Here is a 13,803-nt window from a genome sequence, read left to right on the forward strand (position 1 = left end):
ATCCCAAAAGGCGACCAGCCGTCTTCGCACCTGAATCCGTTGTTGCTTGACTATGATTTAGAGACGACGAAACGGAACAACAGCAACGGACACGATGCAAAGTATCAGTGATCATGTATTGTAACTGCGGATGTCGAACAGGAAGAAGATAGCAGGCGACAGACAGCCGCAAAAGACCGAGGAGATGAAAGAAGCAAGGGGAAGAAAAAGTAGTAGTAGTGGTACTGCAACGCCGGTCAAAAAAAGAAAAAGTCAATGTACTGTACCAGCCAGCCAGCCGTCCCTAAAAGGCTGGCTGGCTGGCCGTGTCTCGCCGACCACCAAGTCCCGCATACCGCATACAAGTAGCCTGCTAACAACAGACTTCCGCCTCGTCCCTCCCTGACTTTGTTTGGCCCTGAGTAGAAAGAAAAAGAAGGAGAAACCCGTGATTCAGACCTCCAACCCAACCCAGCCCAGCCCAGCCCAGCCCAACCCAAACCCTGTTCCTTCCTTCCGGGGGTATCATGCAACACATGCCATGTCGTCGCGCCGTCATGCCGGTGTCGTCGTCCTTGTGGCTGCCCACTCCGCACCCATATGTTGGCGTGTTTATTCTGTTTGATGTTGTGTCGTTCCTCCGCCATTACCTCGGATAGAAAAGGAAAGTGTACAACGTGGGTGGTTATTCTGCGGAATAATCATGCGTGTTTGGAGTCAGGACGAGCTGTCGTCGAGCGAACGCACGCAATCGCGCTCTCCCAGCAGCTTTGTTGAAAGGTGCTGGTGCTGTTGTTGTTATGCCTGATATTCACCAAGTCCAGACGCGAATCTTCACTGCTGTGAGATCTCAGCGTCGCAAGCTCTACTCGGAGCTCCACCAACTCCCCAGATTCAGGGGCAGTGATATCATGCCCTGGTTCTTCCATTGCCAGGCAGCAACGACCAATGCGCTGACCATTCCAACACCTCCAAGCAATTGCACGACGACCCATCCACCTTTCTTGACCTCGTCGCCCCATTCGCATAGACCGAGGGGATCTCGCGGATCAATTGCGCTCCCCCTTCTTCTTGAGGACCAAAGGCTTTCTTTTCGTATTCTTGCATCCAGGCCGTTCTGGCGAGTGAGGCTCCATCTTGCACCGGTGGTAGCCTCCTTCAGATCAGTGAGAGTGTGAAGCGACGCGATTTCTGGAGATGGACCAACACGACCATCGAGTACTTCTTTGCCGACCTGGTCGAGAAGCCACCGGGTTCGTTTACTGCGTTCGAGCTCCTCGAATCGCCGTCGCTCATTTTGAATGCTGCGCTGAAGATCTGCTGCCCACTTTGCTAGATGGACCTGGGCGAGGCGCTCTTCACGCTGGGTGTGGTCGGCCAGACGAGCGAGAGTGTAGTTGTGGGCCGGACTGGTGGGAGAATTGCATGAGAAATTCAGGGACTGTGAAGGAGAGAATGGTACGCTGCTGAAACCACTGCCGCTTGTGGTGGGACGCGGAATAAGGACCTGACTTGCCGGAGGAGACGACAAGACCGAAGAGGAGGCAGAAAAGGGAGGAGAAAACGTAGTGGGGATGAATGGGGAACCATTCTTCGGGATTCCGACATTGGAGGTGAAGCGCGAGCCCATATCGAAGCTTTCGCCCTGGACGCGCTCGTTGCGCCATCTTAAGAACTTCTTTGCAGCTCCATGACGCAACCATGCCGCAGTATCCTGACAGAAAACCTGCTCGACAAGGGCAGCTAGGTCTGAAGGAACCAGGGGCTGTACGTAATCTGGAGACATGAGGAGGGAAGCATCCATTACCTCATGATCAGAAGCTGAAGCCGAAGTAATGGCAAAAGGACCGGGAGTGAAGGAAGCACCAGGTCTATCAAAAGGATTGATTTCCTGCTGAGTGTGTGAGAACTCTTCCGAAGCGAGCTGGGCGGCAATCAAAGCCTCCGGGGTGCTTTTGCCAAATAGAAACGGCCGAATTCCAGCTGCATCGAACTGATGAAGGACACTGGCCTTGAAAGCCGCAATCTTCTCTCGACCAAAGGCATCCGAATGAGATATGACGGGGATGAGGTTGGTGAGGTCGGCAAGACGACGGATGTTTTCAATGTCCTTGGTGAGGTTGGCTTCTGTCCAGGTTAGATTTCTGGGATAGCAAACGCAAGTGTATGGACTTGCCTTCTGACGGTTTCAACAGGTAGAAGATGACATCGACTTGCAAGCCACCATTACCACTCAAAACGCTTAAAAGATCCCCATCGCTCATTGAAGTGATAGAAGCGTTCTTATGTAAAAGCGCTTCAATGTATTGCACCACATTGTCCTTGTGCACTTGGCTGGGGTTTGACGCGTCGAAGCCAGGGGTGTCTACGAAGCAGAGATTGCGCTCCAAAACAGTGTCGCCCATACTCTTCCTTCTGCGCAGAACGCGTGATTCCTCGAGGTCGGACCACCATGGTGGGTAGGCTCTTGTACTGGCATACACCTCGACGATGTGTGAAGTACCTTCACCGCGCTGCCTCTTCCGGCGGGATTTCAATCTTGAAGGTTCTGGAGTTTGTATGATGGGAGGATTGGTGGCGAGAGGGTCCACGTGGACAATTTCCTCGCATTGCTGCACGATCGACTTTATGAGGGAGGTTTTGCCGACGCCTTTTGCAAGTCAGTCTTGAGAAGAAATTCGCCGAATACATAGCCCTTCTTACCAGCGCCCCCGGCAACCAGAACCTTGAGCTTGCCCAAATTTTTCCCACGATCAGTAAATGGTCTCCTGGTTGGCATTTGAATGCTGGGCATGACGAGTTGTGGTATGCTGTCGCTATCCTCTTGCTCCTGCTTGCCTTCGTCGTCTTCGTCTTCGCTGCTGGCCAGCGCCTGGGAAGCCGCCTCGTCCGCTTGACTGTCGTCGTCGCTCAACCTGAGACTCCTTAAGCTCACGCTCTTTGGTGTGCTAGGCAACTCTGACGCAGGACCCGGGCTAAGCTCGAATTGCACAGGAGTAAGGGGTTGAGATGGAGCAACTAGGGGTACTGATATCGCAGGACTGCTGGCTGTGCAGCCGCCTTCTTTATCGCTGCCAAATGGAGCAGCCAGCATCTCCTCGATGCTTTGCACGCCATAGTTCTGATCCTTGTCTTCCCGAGGTTCCTTGTCCTTTCCTGGCTCCGCTTCGTTGCTGGACTGCAGTATGTCCTCCTCGCTCCGCAAGAAGAAGCTCGTGGGTCCACAGGCGGGGGCTTGTGACGACAGTTGCGAGCTCGGCTCGCCGCTGGTTGTCTTCCGAAAACGCGGGGGATGGCTCAGGTTCGCGGCTGAGTCTCCGCTACTCGTCGGCCTCATGGTATGCAGCGACAAGTTTGGCGGATCGGATCATGCAAGGACTACAGCCTTTGTCTCGAGAGGCCTCGAAGCCGTCAAAGGGAGATGCGGACGGGACTGCCTGTGGACGACGATTATAGATACCCCGCCAGCGCAGGGGCCACGGGAGTGCTGAAGCCGGATCTAGCGGTGGACAGATAAAGGACGGCGGGCGCGAAGCGCAAAGCGGACAGAGGCAGGCGGATTCGAAGACCAGTTCGACGGGAAATATTCTGAGGAGTGCAGAGGAGAGAAGTGTAGACTGATGATAGAGAGAGGTCGAATGACGGCAGCCGCGGTTTCGTGTCAGGTGGGCGGCATGCATGGGTGCCCAAGGTTCCTATTCGGAACCCAGGATGGTCCATCACTACTGTCTCACGACCAACCACTCGAGAGCTATAAACAGCATGTACAAAGTACACGGGACAGATATAATCAACTGCCTTAGATTTCCGTGTAGAAGTCATTGGCACTACTCCTCTTCGCAAAGGGACCCCCTCCCCGTCACCCTATCAATACACACCCACGCCGTACCTTAGTACCTTGAAGCTTTTGCCCTGAAATCGTCACTCTAGACCCCATCTGTGTCGAAAAGAAGAAAGCAGGACTGCTATCCGCACCCATTCATATGGGAAAAACTGTCCCACCCGGTCAACCATTACGCTACCTCCCCACGTTGGTCCATCCGGCGTTGGACAAAAGCCACCCGCTACCTCTGTAACCCAAGCGCGAGGAATCAAAAACCCCGGAGTACACACAAAATGAAAAAGAAAGCAAATCGCTATGCTGGGCAAAGACTCGTGCATGACGATCCCATGACACCTGTACTTTTCCATGAGCAGAATCAGCAACTTTTCCTCGGAACGGGCGTAGAATACAAGAGAGAAAGTGGAGGCGTAAGTCGTGAGCACCGAGAAGGTCGTTGCATCGCGTGACCAGGCTCGACGACCATGCCGCAAGCGGCCGACGAATCGAAGAAGGCATTTACAACGACCCGTTACTTAAGCAGCGTTGGTGCCACCACGACGAGGCGTGGCGTTTCCACCCCTGCCGCGCGGAGCGAATCCACCACGACCGCCCTCCTTGAATCCACCACGGCCCTGGCCCGCACGGTTGTCGGGTCCGCCGCGGCCACGGGGTCCCATGTTGCCGCCACGGCCTCCTTGGAAGCGGTTGTACTGACCGCCCGTCTGGCGGCGCTCCTCCACGTAGATGGACGAACCGCCAACCTGGTGGGGGTTGGCAGCGACGGCGGCGTTGAAGCCTTCTTGGGTGGCAAACTCAACGAAAGCAGCGTTCTGGACACAATTGTTAGCGTCGTAGCGAGCCGATCTGGGGACTTTTACATACCTTGGGGCGGCTAATGTCAAAGTACGTGATCTTATCAAACTTGGACAGGACCGTCTTCAGCACTTCAGCGTCGGTAGCCTCAAACACGTTCTTGATGTAAGCGCGAACAGAAGTGGGCTCGCCCGGCTGGGTCTGGGTGCGAGACTGGCGCTTGTTGTGCTCGCCACCAGCAGTCTGCCAGCCGTCCTGAGTGCTGTCGGCAGGAGACTCGGAACGAGCAGCAGGAGCCAAAGCAGCGGGAGTTGCGGGAGCGGGAGCCGCCTTCGGTTGCGTCGGAGCAGACTTGGGAGCAGAAGTCTGAGCGGGAACAGCTGGGACGGCGGGGGTGACGTTGCGGTTGGCAGATGCGGCCTTCATGGCCCAGCTCATGGGCTTGGGCGGGCCAGAGGGAGCTGGAGCCAGCGCGGGCGTAGTCTTTGCTGGCTCGGGAGCAGGCGTAGGCTCAGGGTCCACAGGCTTCTCAGGCTCGGCAGCCTCTTCGGCAGCAGCAGAGGCCGCCTCCTCGGTGGTCGCGACTTCAGCACCGCCAACGGCAGCGGCGGGAGCCTCCTCCGCCTGAGCAACTTCAGCGGATTCCGGAACCGGAGTGCCGTTCACCTGAGCAGGGGGAGGAGAAACCGGGCGCTCGACGGCTTCCTCCTTCTCAATGACCTCCTCAAGCTTGTGGTCGACTTGAACAGCCTCCTCTTCATTGGAGACAGTCTCGTGCTGAGCCTCGGGCTCAGGGAGCTCTTCAGCAGTCGGGGCAGGCTCGTGGTAGCCCGTAGAAGCTGCTGCGGGCTCCTGCTGCTGAACATCCTCCTCGGGCACCTCTTCCTCTTCCTCCTTGATGTATCGGAAAATGTCGTTGAGCACAAAGTAACCGTTGGACTGGGTCGCGAGCACGAAGGTCTGGACAAACTTGCGGTGAGGCTGGCCCCTGTTAGAGATTTCGCCCATGACTTGGATGACGATGTGCGAGTCAGCGCCCTGCGAATCCACGTTGGTGACGCGAACCCGGCAGTCATGGAAGTCGAGCTGCTTGATACGGTCGTTGATGGCCTAGAGAGAGATGGTTCAGCTTGCTTTCGATGACAGGTTGTGCGCATATTTCGTACCTTGGAGCCCACACAGACTTCGACCTTTTCCTCTTCAACGCCAGAAACGAACTGAGAGCGCTTGTTGTAGTAGAGCTGCCAAACATCAGCGCCATGCAATTGAACCATCAGAAGAAGCTTACGTGAAGTTGATCAGGGCTCCGGCTCAGAGTGGTGTAGTATTGCTCAACAAAGTACCAGCCAACCTCGTCCTTGGGGACGGTCTGGGCGCTGTTGGAGCTAGAGGACTGGGAGTTGGACGTTTGTTGAGGAGCATTGTTGTAGGTGGCGTTGTGCGAGGCGTAGGCTTGGTCAGTGGCACTGTAGCCCTGACCTTGGCCATAGGTGCCGTTCATCGACATGGCAGGCTGCTCGGTGGCCATTTTTCCGTTTTGAGGAGGGAGGGTTGGACGGTCTCGCGTAGGCGGAGGGAGACGGAACGTAGGAAAAATCAAGGAAACGGGAGAGCTATGATCGATTGAGATGCTGGAGATTGTCAGCCGAGCGCGTGTGCAAGGATTGAGCGCGAAAAAGAGCGCTGGATGATGCGCACCTCGTAGCGCGCTTGCTGGGTAGGTGGACCGTCAGGAAGTGCGGCGAAGCAGGGTCCAGACGGGCGGCAGGTGAGAGTGGTAGGGCAGAAAGAGGAGGGTGAGGAGAGTGGAGGGTTGGGTGCGAGGATGCGAAGCGCAGAGAGTGGTGGTAGGATGGGGTGGTGATGGGGAAGAGTCGGGTTTGAATTTCACGCACCTTGAGCGCGCGGGCCAACCCGGAGCCGCCGCCTCCCAGAGATCCACACTCATGTCAGCTATCAACACCCGATCGATGGCAAGCATCTGTTCATCATATTGCTTGACCTCCACCTCCCGCCGCGCCATCGCAAACCTGTGGTCGATGCCAATGGCGCGCCTCGTTTCTGCCATTCGCCTCTACCTTTCCATCGCCGATCCAGCTCCAGAGTCGGCATTCTACCCGCCACGCGTTGACAATAACAATCACTTTTGGGTCTTGTCAAAACATCCTCCCTGACATGCGGCTTGCTCAAAAACTACACCGCAGCAGACGCGAATCCTTCTCAAGCAAACAGCGCTCCCAATGCGGAAAATTCGCTTCACACAGTTCCAGCCTGTAATGCTAGAGTAAAACGACAAAACAACGCTCAAAAATTTCCCTTCACGCAATGAATTTGCCTAGATTCGTGCAGTCTTCGCCACGCAACTAATCCTCAACCTCGGACCAGCGGCATTTCGAGTGACAGCTAAGCTTTCCATCAAGCTTCCAGACCAGAAACTTGTTTCTTTCTTGAAACGATTTCCAATCGCGGGCCTGGATATTCCACCAGACTCATGCTCAGAGTTTCGACTTTGTCCACGATTCCACATCATTGTTCGCTTCCCCGACCCTTTCCATTATCCAGTTAACCACATCTTTCGCAAAGATAACCTTGTCCTCTCCTGGCTCGGCATGCACTGTGGCTGTCAGCTCTCAGTCAACCCGTTTTGAGGCGTGCTCGGCTCACATTTATGAGACCATCCGTCGTACAGCTTGAGTTGCTTGTCCTCGATGTCGAATCCTTCAAACATCCGTTTCACTGGCGCATACGCTGTGAAACTATCACCAGTCCCGTGTGATATCCAAAGCCGGGTCTTTCCGCCCTCGCCAATACCGTCTTTGACCCTCAATTGTCCAGAATCCAATGCCGCTGCTCGATCCAGCAGACCTGCCACACCCTCCAAAGTTCCAGTGTCATGGCAGAGTTCGTCGTCCACATACTCTTGCTGGACCACGGGGTCTCGGCTTAGCGTCTTTGGGTCGAGATTGGTCGCGATTTGTTTACTTGGCGCGAGCATTGCTGCTATCCGACCTAGCACGAGCATCACCCTCCACGGTTGACTCTTGTAATGGAAAGCGACGAATGGAGATTCGCATAGGAACCCTCGGATCTGGCGAAGAATGTGTGGCGGTCCAGTCGCAGCGTAATGGAGGACCTCACCGCCGCCCATTGAGTGACCCATGAGGAAGAGTGGGAGCGGCGAAGGTGGAAGCGCGCTCATGAACGAAGTAATGTCAGAGAGGACGAGGCTGGTGGGGCCCGTGAGGCCGCGCTGCGAAGGGTGCTTCACTGAGCGACCCCATCCGCGTTGGTCAAAGGTGTAGACGAGGATGCCGCGCGAAGCTAATGTGGGGAAGAGAATCCCGTAGGCGTTGCCTATGATGCTCGAGGATTAGCTGGACAGGAGTAGAGGGGGAAGGGTCGGTAGGCGCTAACAGTGGTCGCTGAACCCATGTACGAAGACGAGTCGCGCTTTGATGTCACCGTTCGGCTTGCGAAAATGGTCAGTCGCACAGCATTGGCGCAGCGCAATCACGACAACACACCTTCCAGGTTTTTGTATAGAGTCGCACGCCATCTTCAGTCGAGTGCCAACCTTCCTCCGTCGCAAAGGAGTAGGAGTCCATTATGGTGCCGGAAGACATAGGGAGTCAACGCCCACACAAGCGGCGGCGCGTGTGCCGTGAAGAAAAGAAGAGGAAAAGAGGTATGTATAACTGAGGGGATTGTTGACAGATCCGCTAGTCCGACATGTGATGGAAAGGATGTCTGTACCTTAATGACCCCTATCGATAGCACACAGCAGCATGCGGCTGCGAATGACGCAAGGGGTGCACTCAAACTTCGACGTCGGCTCTTTGCGCTTCTGCACCGCAAACCTTCGTCTGCTCTTTGCTGTGAATCGTGCATAAGGTCTCGTATCTGGGAGCTCACAACCGATCGCAGAACATGGACTCGGGAACATGCGGCCGTAGTTGAACCACTACACAATTACTTCTCTCGTCTGCAAATGCGTCTCCGCCTTACGGGTGTCCCGACTGACCATTATGCTTCGGCATTTCCATCGCATCCAGTTCAGTGCGCTCTGCTCCGGACAGCTCCATCAGCGGGTAAGGGTCCAGTTTGTCCGGCGATACTGGTCCCTGTCCCAGCATCTGTTGTCCTGGCATTCGCAGCGCTCTTTCTCGTCTGTACTTCATCCAAAAAATCGTCATCGACGTAAAAGAAAGGGCGAATGCTCGTCACCATGGCTACTGTCTGACCCTTTGAGCTTGTCTGTTTCTCCGAATGGCCGCTCGACTCGCAAGTGGCTGTTGACGTCGAGGAGGCAACTGCGGCCGAAGATGTGGTGGTGCCACTGCTGGTGCCGTCGGCCGATACGTACGGACCGAGTCTGTTTGTACCATTGCCATTGAGGACGGCTTTGATGCACCCCGGTCTCCAGTTGAAATAGTTGGTAGTGTTGCCATCACAACATGACTCACTCCCATCTGCGACACAGCAAGAAACAGCAGTGTCGATGATGCACTGGCTGATGCGAGCATAGTCGCCCGAAAAGCCCAAGGTAGACGGACGCCAAATTAGCGCACGAAGCGGGCCGGCGGCTAGCAAACGGCTCGGGAACGGCATCTAGGTACCATCGTCTAAGCAATAATTTGCACAGTTCCCGCTTCTCCAATCCTTGTCCGTGCAGCTCTGTTTGTACGATATGTCAGACCAGTCTTGATAGCATGTGCCGCTTTCGTAGCATGCATCATTAAGGCGACAGCAGGCGCTTCCTTCTCCGTTGGCTGCGGCCGTTACATTGCAGACAAATCCGTTCGTGTCGATGTCCCTGTAGCATGTGGCTTCTTCGACAGAGGCGGCGAGCGCGGTGAAAGACAGAAAAGAGAAGATGAAAAACTCGTAGAGACCATGGCGGACGCCCGGAAAGAAAGGTTGCGGAAAAGGCCGCAGCTGATGATGGGGATTCTGACGACAGCGAGCTAACACTTTGTACAAGTAGTGACTGCCGTCGCTCTCTCGCAACACCCGACCGTCATTCAGCTCTAAGGATGCGGTAAGCGCCGCATTCTGTCACTGGCCAGGAAGATACGACTGGTAGGAGCCGTGCAGCCACCAAGGCTCTTGTCTAGTTATAGCGAGACTAGTCGACACTTCACGTTCAGGAACTTTCCTTGTTGTTCTTCAGAGACATTTCCCTGTTTCTGTGTACCGTTGGGTGGAGATCAAAGGACCAGGAGGGCGACATTCTTCAACAAGTGTAGGATCACGATTCGGCAGTAGTCGAAACTGCCGCCGAGGCGCTGATCCAGTCTGCTACGGGATAAGCTCCCGCTTCAGGATGCCAACGTGCTGGTGCTACGGCCGGGGACGGATCCGAGAACCCACAGATTTAGATTCTCGTAATAGCTCCCTCCGTTGTGCAGGCGTCGCTATTCCTGTGTGCAAAACGTGGGCACATCGCCCTATTTTTTTTTTTTTTTTCGCCCCCTTATTACTCTTGAAGGCTACCCCTGGTAGACTGTTTACGGTCGACTCGAGGGTCGTCCCTATTGGTCCACCGTCCAATCGAAGGATGGGCTAAAAATGGGGACTTTATTTTGGGGCGAAGAAGCTAGCTCTGGCACGTTCTTAACCGCTCGCTGGTAGCCTGAAATCTTCTTATTAGCTGCCATCTAGACAGTGCAAATGTTCACTTGTATCTCTCACACTTTTTTCAAAAAGAAATTCCGCGTGCCATGATTTTTGTCACCAAGTCTTAATCTACCTAACCCGCATATATATGCTTATCGATAAGCTAAATCGATGGCGTAATTCACGCGGACGGCGCCGGCCCGTGCTCTCCAACACCACTACATCAAGCAAGCAGGAACCTCATCAGTGCTGTCCGTAACAACTTAGATTCGGTTCACTTGACGAACACATGGTGTCATGATCCGGTCTTGCTCCCGATTCGCGTCCTATATCCCTCGTCTGTCCTCTAGACGCATCACTGGCGGTCTGCTGTCTCGCCATTTCTCCGTCATGAGCACTGAGCGCGCAAAGCTGTCGCATGAAGAGAGAACATCTGCGGAACCTCGACAGCAAGGGATTCATTTTGTCAATATTGCCAAGATTGAGGAGGTCAATTCGGATATACGGTTGTTGAAGTTGAGCGTCCAGGACCGCGAGAATGGCTTGAAGGTGAGATGGTTTTGTGTTTTGACGTCTAGTCTTCTTTTTTCCGTACTTCCAATTCAATTTCTTTTGTTTTTTGAGTTTCTTGAGATTTCAATGACAGGAATGAGCGCTTTTTCTGCCTCTTCATCTCATAGCATACCACGACATCTACACAACCATCCAAGGATGGATCGCCAAAATCGTGGCAAACAAAGCTTACGGACCCTTCTTATTACCGGTCCCTATAGATGCGCGCATGATTTCAGCCAATTACCTATAAAAATTCCCGACTCCTCACTGTCTGCGCTCCATCTGGCTGCTTAATTTGCATAATGTGTGCCATAATTTTTGTCACCCAACCTTAATACCCCATCTTCTCAACTTCCACCCAACATGCACATCCCCATCCCCAATCCTCCAACTTTCACCCTTAAAGCACCAGCTCACACACCCTCGACAGTTCCTCCCGGGCCAATGGCTCGATGTCTTCATCCCCGGCATCCCCAAAGCCGGCGGCTTCACCATAACCTCGACGCCATCTCTCGCCCAGCCGCCCGCATCCGCCGTCGCCAGCTGCCGCTCTCCCCCAATCCGCCACGACGAGGTTGTTTGTCCGCTGCCGCCAGACGTCTCGCCGCCGCTCATCGAACTCGCCGTCCAGCGCAGCTCCAATCCGCCCGCGCAGTGGATCTGGCGAGCCTGCGAGACGGACCGCACGCAGCTGGGCGTCCGCGTTGGCGGCAGCTTCGTTTGGCCGCCGCCGCCGCCGCCAACAACGCCAACGCCGGCACCGAAAAAAGTACTCTTTGTCGCCGGGGGTGTGGGGATCAAGTGAGTCTGCCTGTCCGCTCTTTTGTTGTCGTCGCAAGTCTAGAGTATATAGACAAGACATGCGCCATCTACATGTAGTCGGCTGTTGGCATGTAACAAACACATCGGTTCTAACGCTCGCAACCAGTCCCCTAATATCAATCCTAACGCACCTCCACCAAACGAACGCCCTCTCACACCTGCGCGTCCGCTTCGTCTACGCAACCAAAGCGCCACCCGCCGGCGCCGTGCTGTTCCTAGATCGCTTGCTGCGCATCGCGGCCCACGCACCCAATTCTTGCGAACTGAAGCTGTGCGTGACGGGGCAGGCGGAGCACGTCGAGCGCGTGGCAGCGCAGGTGCAACAGGCGGGATTGAGCAATGTGGAAGTGCTGCGGCGGAGAGTGGGGAGCGGGGATGTGCTTACGTTTGTGGGCGCGCAAGATGAGACGGAGACGGACGGTATTGGGGCTGAGGTGCTGGAGGAGAGGTGCGGGACGGTGGCGTACGTGTGCGGGCCGCAGCGGATGACGGACGAGTTTGTGGGGTTGTTGGGGGGAGTGGAAGGGTTGGGCAAGGAGAGGGTGCTTTGCGAGAAGTGGTGGTAGATGGTAGGAGGGGGCACGGCCAATTTGTTTTCGATATTAGAGGTTCTCCATGTTTATACTCTTGCTAGCACACAAAATCCAAAGCAGTCAAACAATACAGGTGATTCTATACAAGAATGATGGATACCTCTGCGGCTGGTTTCATTCTCCTCATTGTCTCGCATCGAGTCTGCGCAAACTCAAGTGCAACCATTCAATTTCCCGTCGCCGCAATTGCGCAAATCCACTGTGTCCTGTGCGCATCATCATCCAATCCAACACTAGTCTTGACAAACTCGACAAGACGCTGGAGCTCAGGTCGGTTGGTACTTGCGCAGCTAACAGCCAGTCAGTAATTACGTCGCATAGTGAAATAAAGGGAGGAGGGGCAACTCACATCCAGCGTCAACGTCCTTGACGAATTCGCCGCCTGGTCGCGCATGACACCAACCAAACTCTCGCTCTCCTGGAAAAAGCCCGTCTTCAAACTGATGACGATGAACTGCATGCCGGGGCCCGCGTGGTCCTTGACGTACTGGGCGACGCGCATGACGTTGACGTTGTCAAGGGCAGCGTCGACCTCGTCAAGCACGAAAAAGGGAGAGGGTTGGAAGCTGTGGATGCTGAACAGCAGCGCCAGCGCCGCAATCGTCTTCTCGCCGCCCGACAGGTGCTCCATGTCGCGGAAGCGCTTGAGCGGGGGCATGGCGTGGTACTTGAGGCCCGCCAGGTACGGCTCGTCGTTGTCTTCTTGGTCGAGGTATGCTTGGCCGCCGAGGGGAAACGCCGTGCTGCGCGTGAGATCCTTGTAGACGCTGCCGATTTGCTCGGAGATGTGCGTAAAGGCTTTGTTGAACAGCTCGAGACGCTTATCTTTGACCGCGTCGAAGTCTTCGCGCGCCCGCTTGGCTGTCCGGCGTGCTGATTCAAAGTCCTTTTCAGTAATCTTGAGGCGTGATTCGACGCCCTCGAGGCGCTCGTTGGCACGCATATTGGGAGCCATCTTCTCGAGCTCGGAACTGAGGGTGTGAATCGTTTCAAGAAGACCTTCTTCGCACCGACTAGATGAGTCCTGATTCTATTAGCAAAACGTGATCACATCATAGGCCAAAACCTCACCTCTTTAACCTCGTCATCCAACTGTTCGAAATCGACGTCGATGCCGTAGTCTTGAACATCCACATCACCCGGCGTTTGTGTAGCGTCCCTATCGCCATCCACGTCCATCGCATCAGGGTCGCCAACCCCTCTCATTAGGTTGTCCAGAGGTAACGAGTCTAGACTCTTGCTGCCTTGTCTAAGGGGAATCTTGACCTCGTCAATCTTGCACTTCCTCAGCAAAGCATATCTTCCAGACGCGTTGCGCTGGATCTCCGCTTCGAAGCCCGAAACTGCCTTCAATGTGCCCTCAACGCTCTTGTTGCGTTTTTGCAGTTCACGCCGCTCCTCGGCCACTCTTTCTGCTCGCTGAGTAAACTTTTCTCTGAGTTGCTCGAGCTGCTCGTTGAGCTGTTCGAGCTCCGCATTGAGGACGTCGATTTCGTTTTGGATGCCTTCCTTTTGGTTCTCCAGAGTCGAAATGAGCTGCTCATCACGAGTCGACTGGTCCTTCAAGGCCTTGATGCGGTCGTTAGTCCCTTGTAGGCGTTG

At 54.9% G+C, this 13,803-nt stretch overlaps 5 protein-coding genes across 5 annotated transcripts; 1 reads left to right on the forward strand and 4 right to left on the reverse strand.

Annotated features, from left to right (window-relative positions):
• Window positions 1-390: 390 nt before the first annotated feature.
• Window positions 391-3,623, reverse strand: IWZ02DRAFT_444154 (uncharacterized protein). The gene is made up of 3 exons (XM_066767086.1): window positions 2,683-3,623; window positions 2,156-2,629; window positions 391-2,106 (listed from the first exon to the last, which is right to left on the reverse strand). Exons 1-3 carry the CDS (start codon window positions 3,314-3,316, stop codon window positions 845-847), a joined length of 2,370 nt encoding a protein of 789 aa, XP_066625154.1. The 5' UTR covers window positions 3,317-3,623; the 3' UTR covers window positions 391-844.
• A 712-nt stretch (window positions 3,624-4,335) lies between these two features.
• On the reverse strand, window positions 4,336-6,143 carry IWZ02DRAFT_488141 (uncharacterized protein; the record flags this gene model as incomplete). The annotated part of the gene is made up of 4 exons (XM_066769432.1): window positions 4,336-4,632; window positions 4,685-5,725; window positions 5,782-5,856; window positions 5,904-6,143. 4 exons carry the CDS (start codon window positions 6,141-6,143, stop codon window positions 4,336-4,338), a joined length of 1,653 nt encoding a protein of 550 aa, XP_066625155.1.
• A 967-nt stretch (window positions 6,144-7,110) lies between these two features.
• IWZ02DRAFT_372732 (Alpha/Beta hydrolase protein) lies at window positions 7,111-8,220 on the reverse strand (the record flags this gene model as incomplete). Its single annotated transcript, XM_066764655.1, has 4 exons — window positions 7,111-7,229; window positions 7,280-7,969; window positions 8,030-8,084; window positions 8,140-8,220. 4 exons carry the CDS (start codon window positions 8,218-8,220, stop codon window positions 7,111-7,113), a joined length of 945 nt encoding a protein of 314 aa, XP_066625156.1.
• Window positions 8,221-8,428: 208 nt separating this feature from the next.
• Window positions 8,429-9,580, reverse strand: IWZ02DRAFT_178375 (uncharacterized protein). Its single transcript, XM_066762256.1, has 2 exons — window positions 8,637-9,580; window positions 8,429-8,587 (listed from the first exon to the last, which is right to left on the reverse strand). Exon 1 carries the CDS (start codon window positions 9,221-9,223, stop codon window positions 8,669-8,671), a length of 555 nt encoding a protein of 184 aa, XP_066625157.1. The 5' UTR covers window positions 9,224-9,580; the 3' UTR covers window positions 8,429-8,587; window positions 8,637-8,668.
• Window positions 9,581-10,621: 1,041 nt separating this feature from the next.
• Window positions 10,622-12,174, forward strand: IWZ02DRAFT_488143 (NADH-cytochrome b-5 reductase; the record flags this gene model as incomplete). Its single annotated transcript, XM_066769433.1, has 3 exons — window positions 10,622-10,780; window positions 11,217-11,587; window positions 11,715-12,174. The coding sequence occupies 3 exons, from the start codon at window positions 10,622-10,624 to the stop codon at window positions 12,172-12,174; spliced, it is 990 nt and encodes a 329-aa protein (XP_066625158.1).
• Window positions 12,175-13,803: the final 1,629 nt, after the last annotated feature.

Source organism: Phyllosticta citriasiana, assembly GCF_038021145.1.
Source record: "Phyllosticta citriasiana strain CBS 120426 chromosome Unknown IWZ02scaffold_3, whole genome shotgun sequence".
NCBI classification, from domain to species: domain Eukaryota; kingdom Fungi; phylum Ascomycota; class Dothideomycetes; order Botryosphaeriales; family Phyllostictaceae; genus Phyllosticta; species Phyllosticta citriasiana.

Excerpts from the sequence above, each read along its gene's own strand:
- IWZ02DRAFT_444154 (XM_066767086.1), bottom strand. The coding sequence starts at position 3,316 with ATGAGGCCGACGAGTAGCGGAGACTCAGCCGCGAACCTGAGCCATCCC. Across the intron at positions 2,630-2,682 it reads TCTGGTTGCCGGGGGCGCTG|GCGTCGGCAAAACCTCCCTC; the intron begins GTAAGAAGGGCT and ends GACTTGCAAAAG. Across the intron at positions 2,107-2,155 it reads CCTGTTGAAACCGTCAGAAG|AAGCCAACCTCACCAAGGAC; the intron begins GCAAGTCCATAC and ends TAACCTGGACAG.
- IWZ02DRAFT_178375 (XM_066762256.1), bottom strand. The coding sequence starts at position 9,223 with ATGCCGTTCCCGAGCCGTTTGCTAGCCGCCGGCCCGCTTCGTGCGCTA.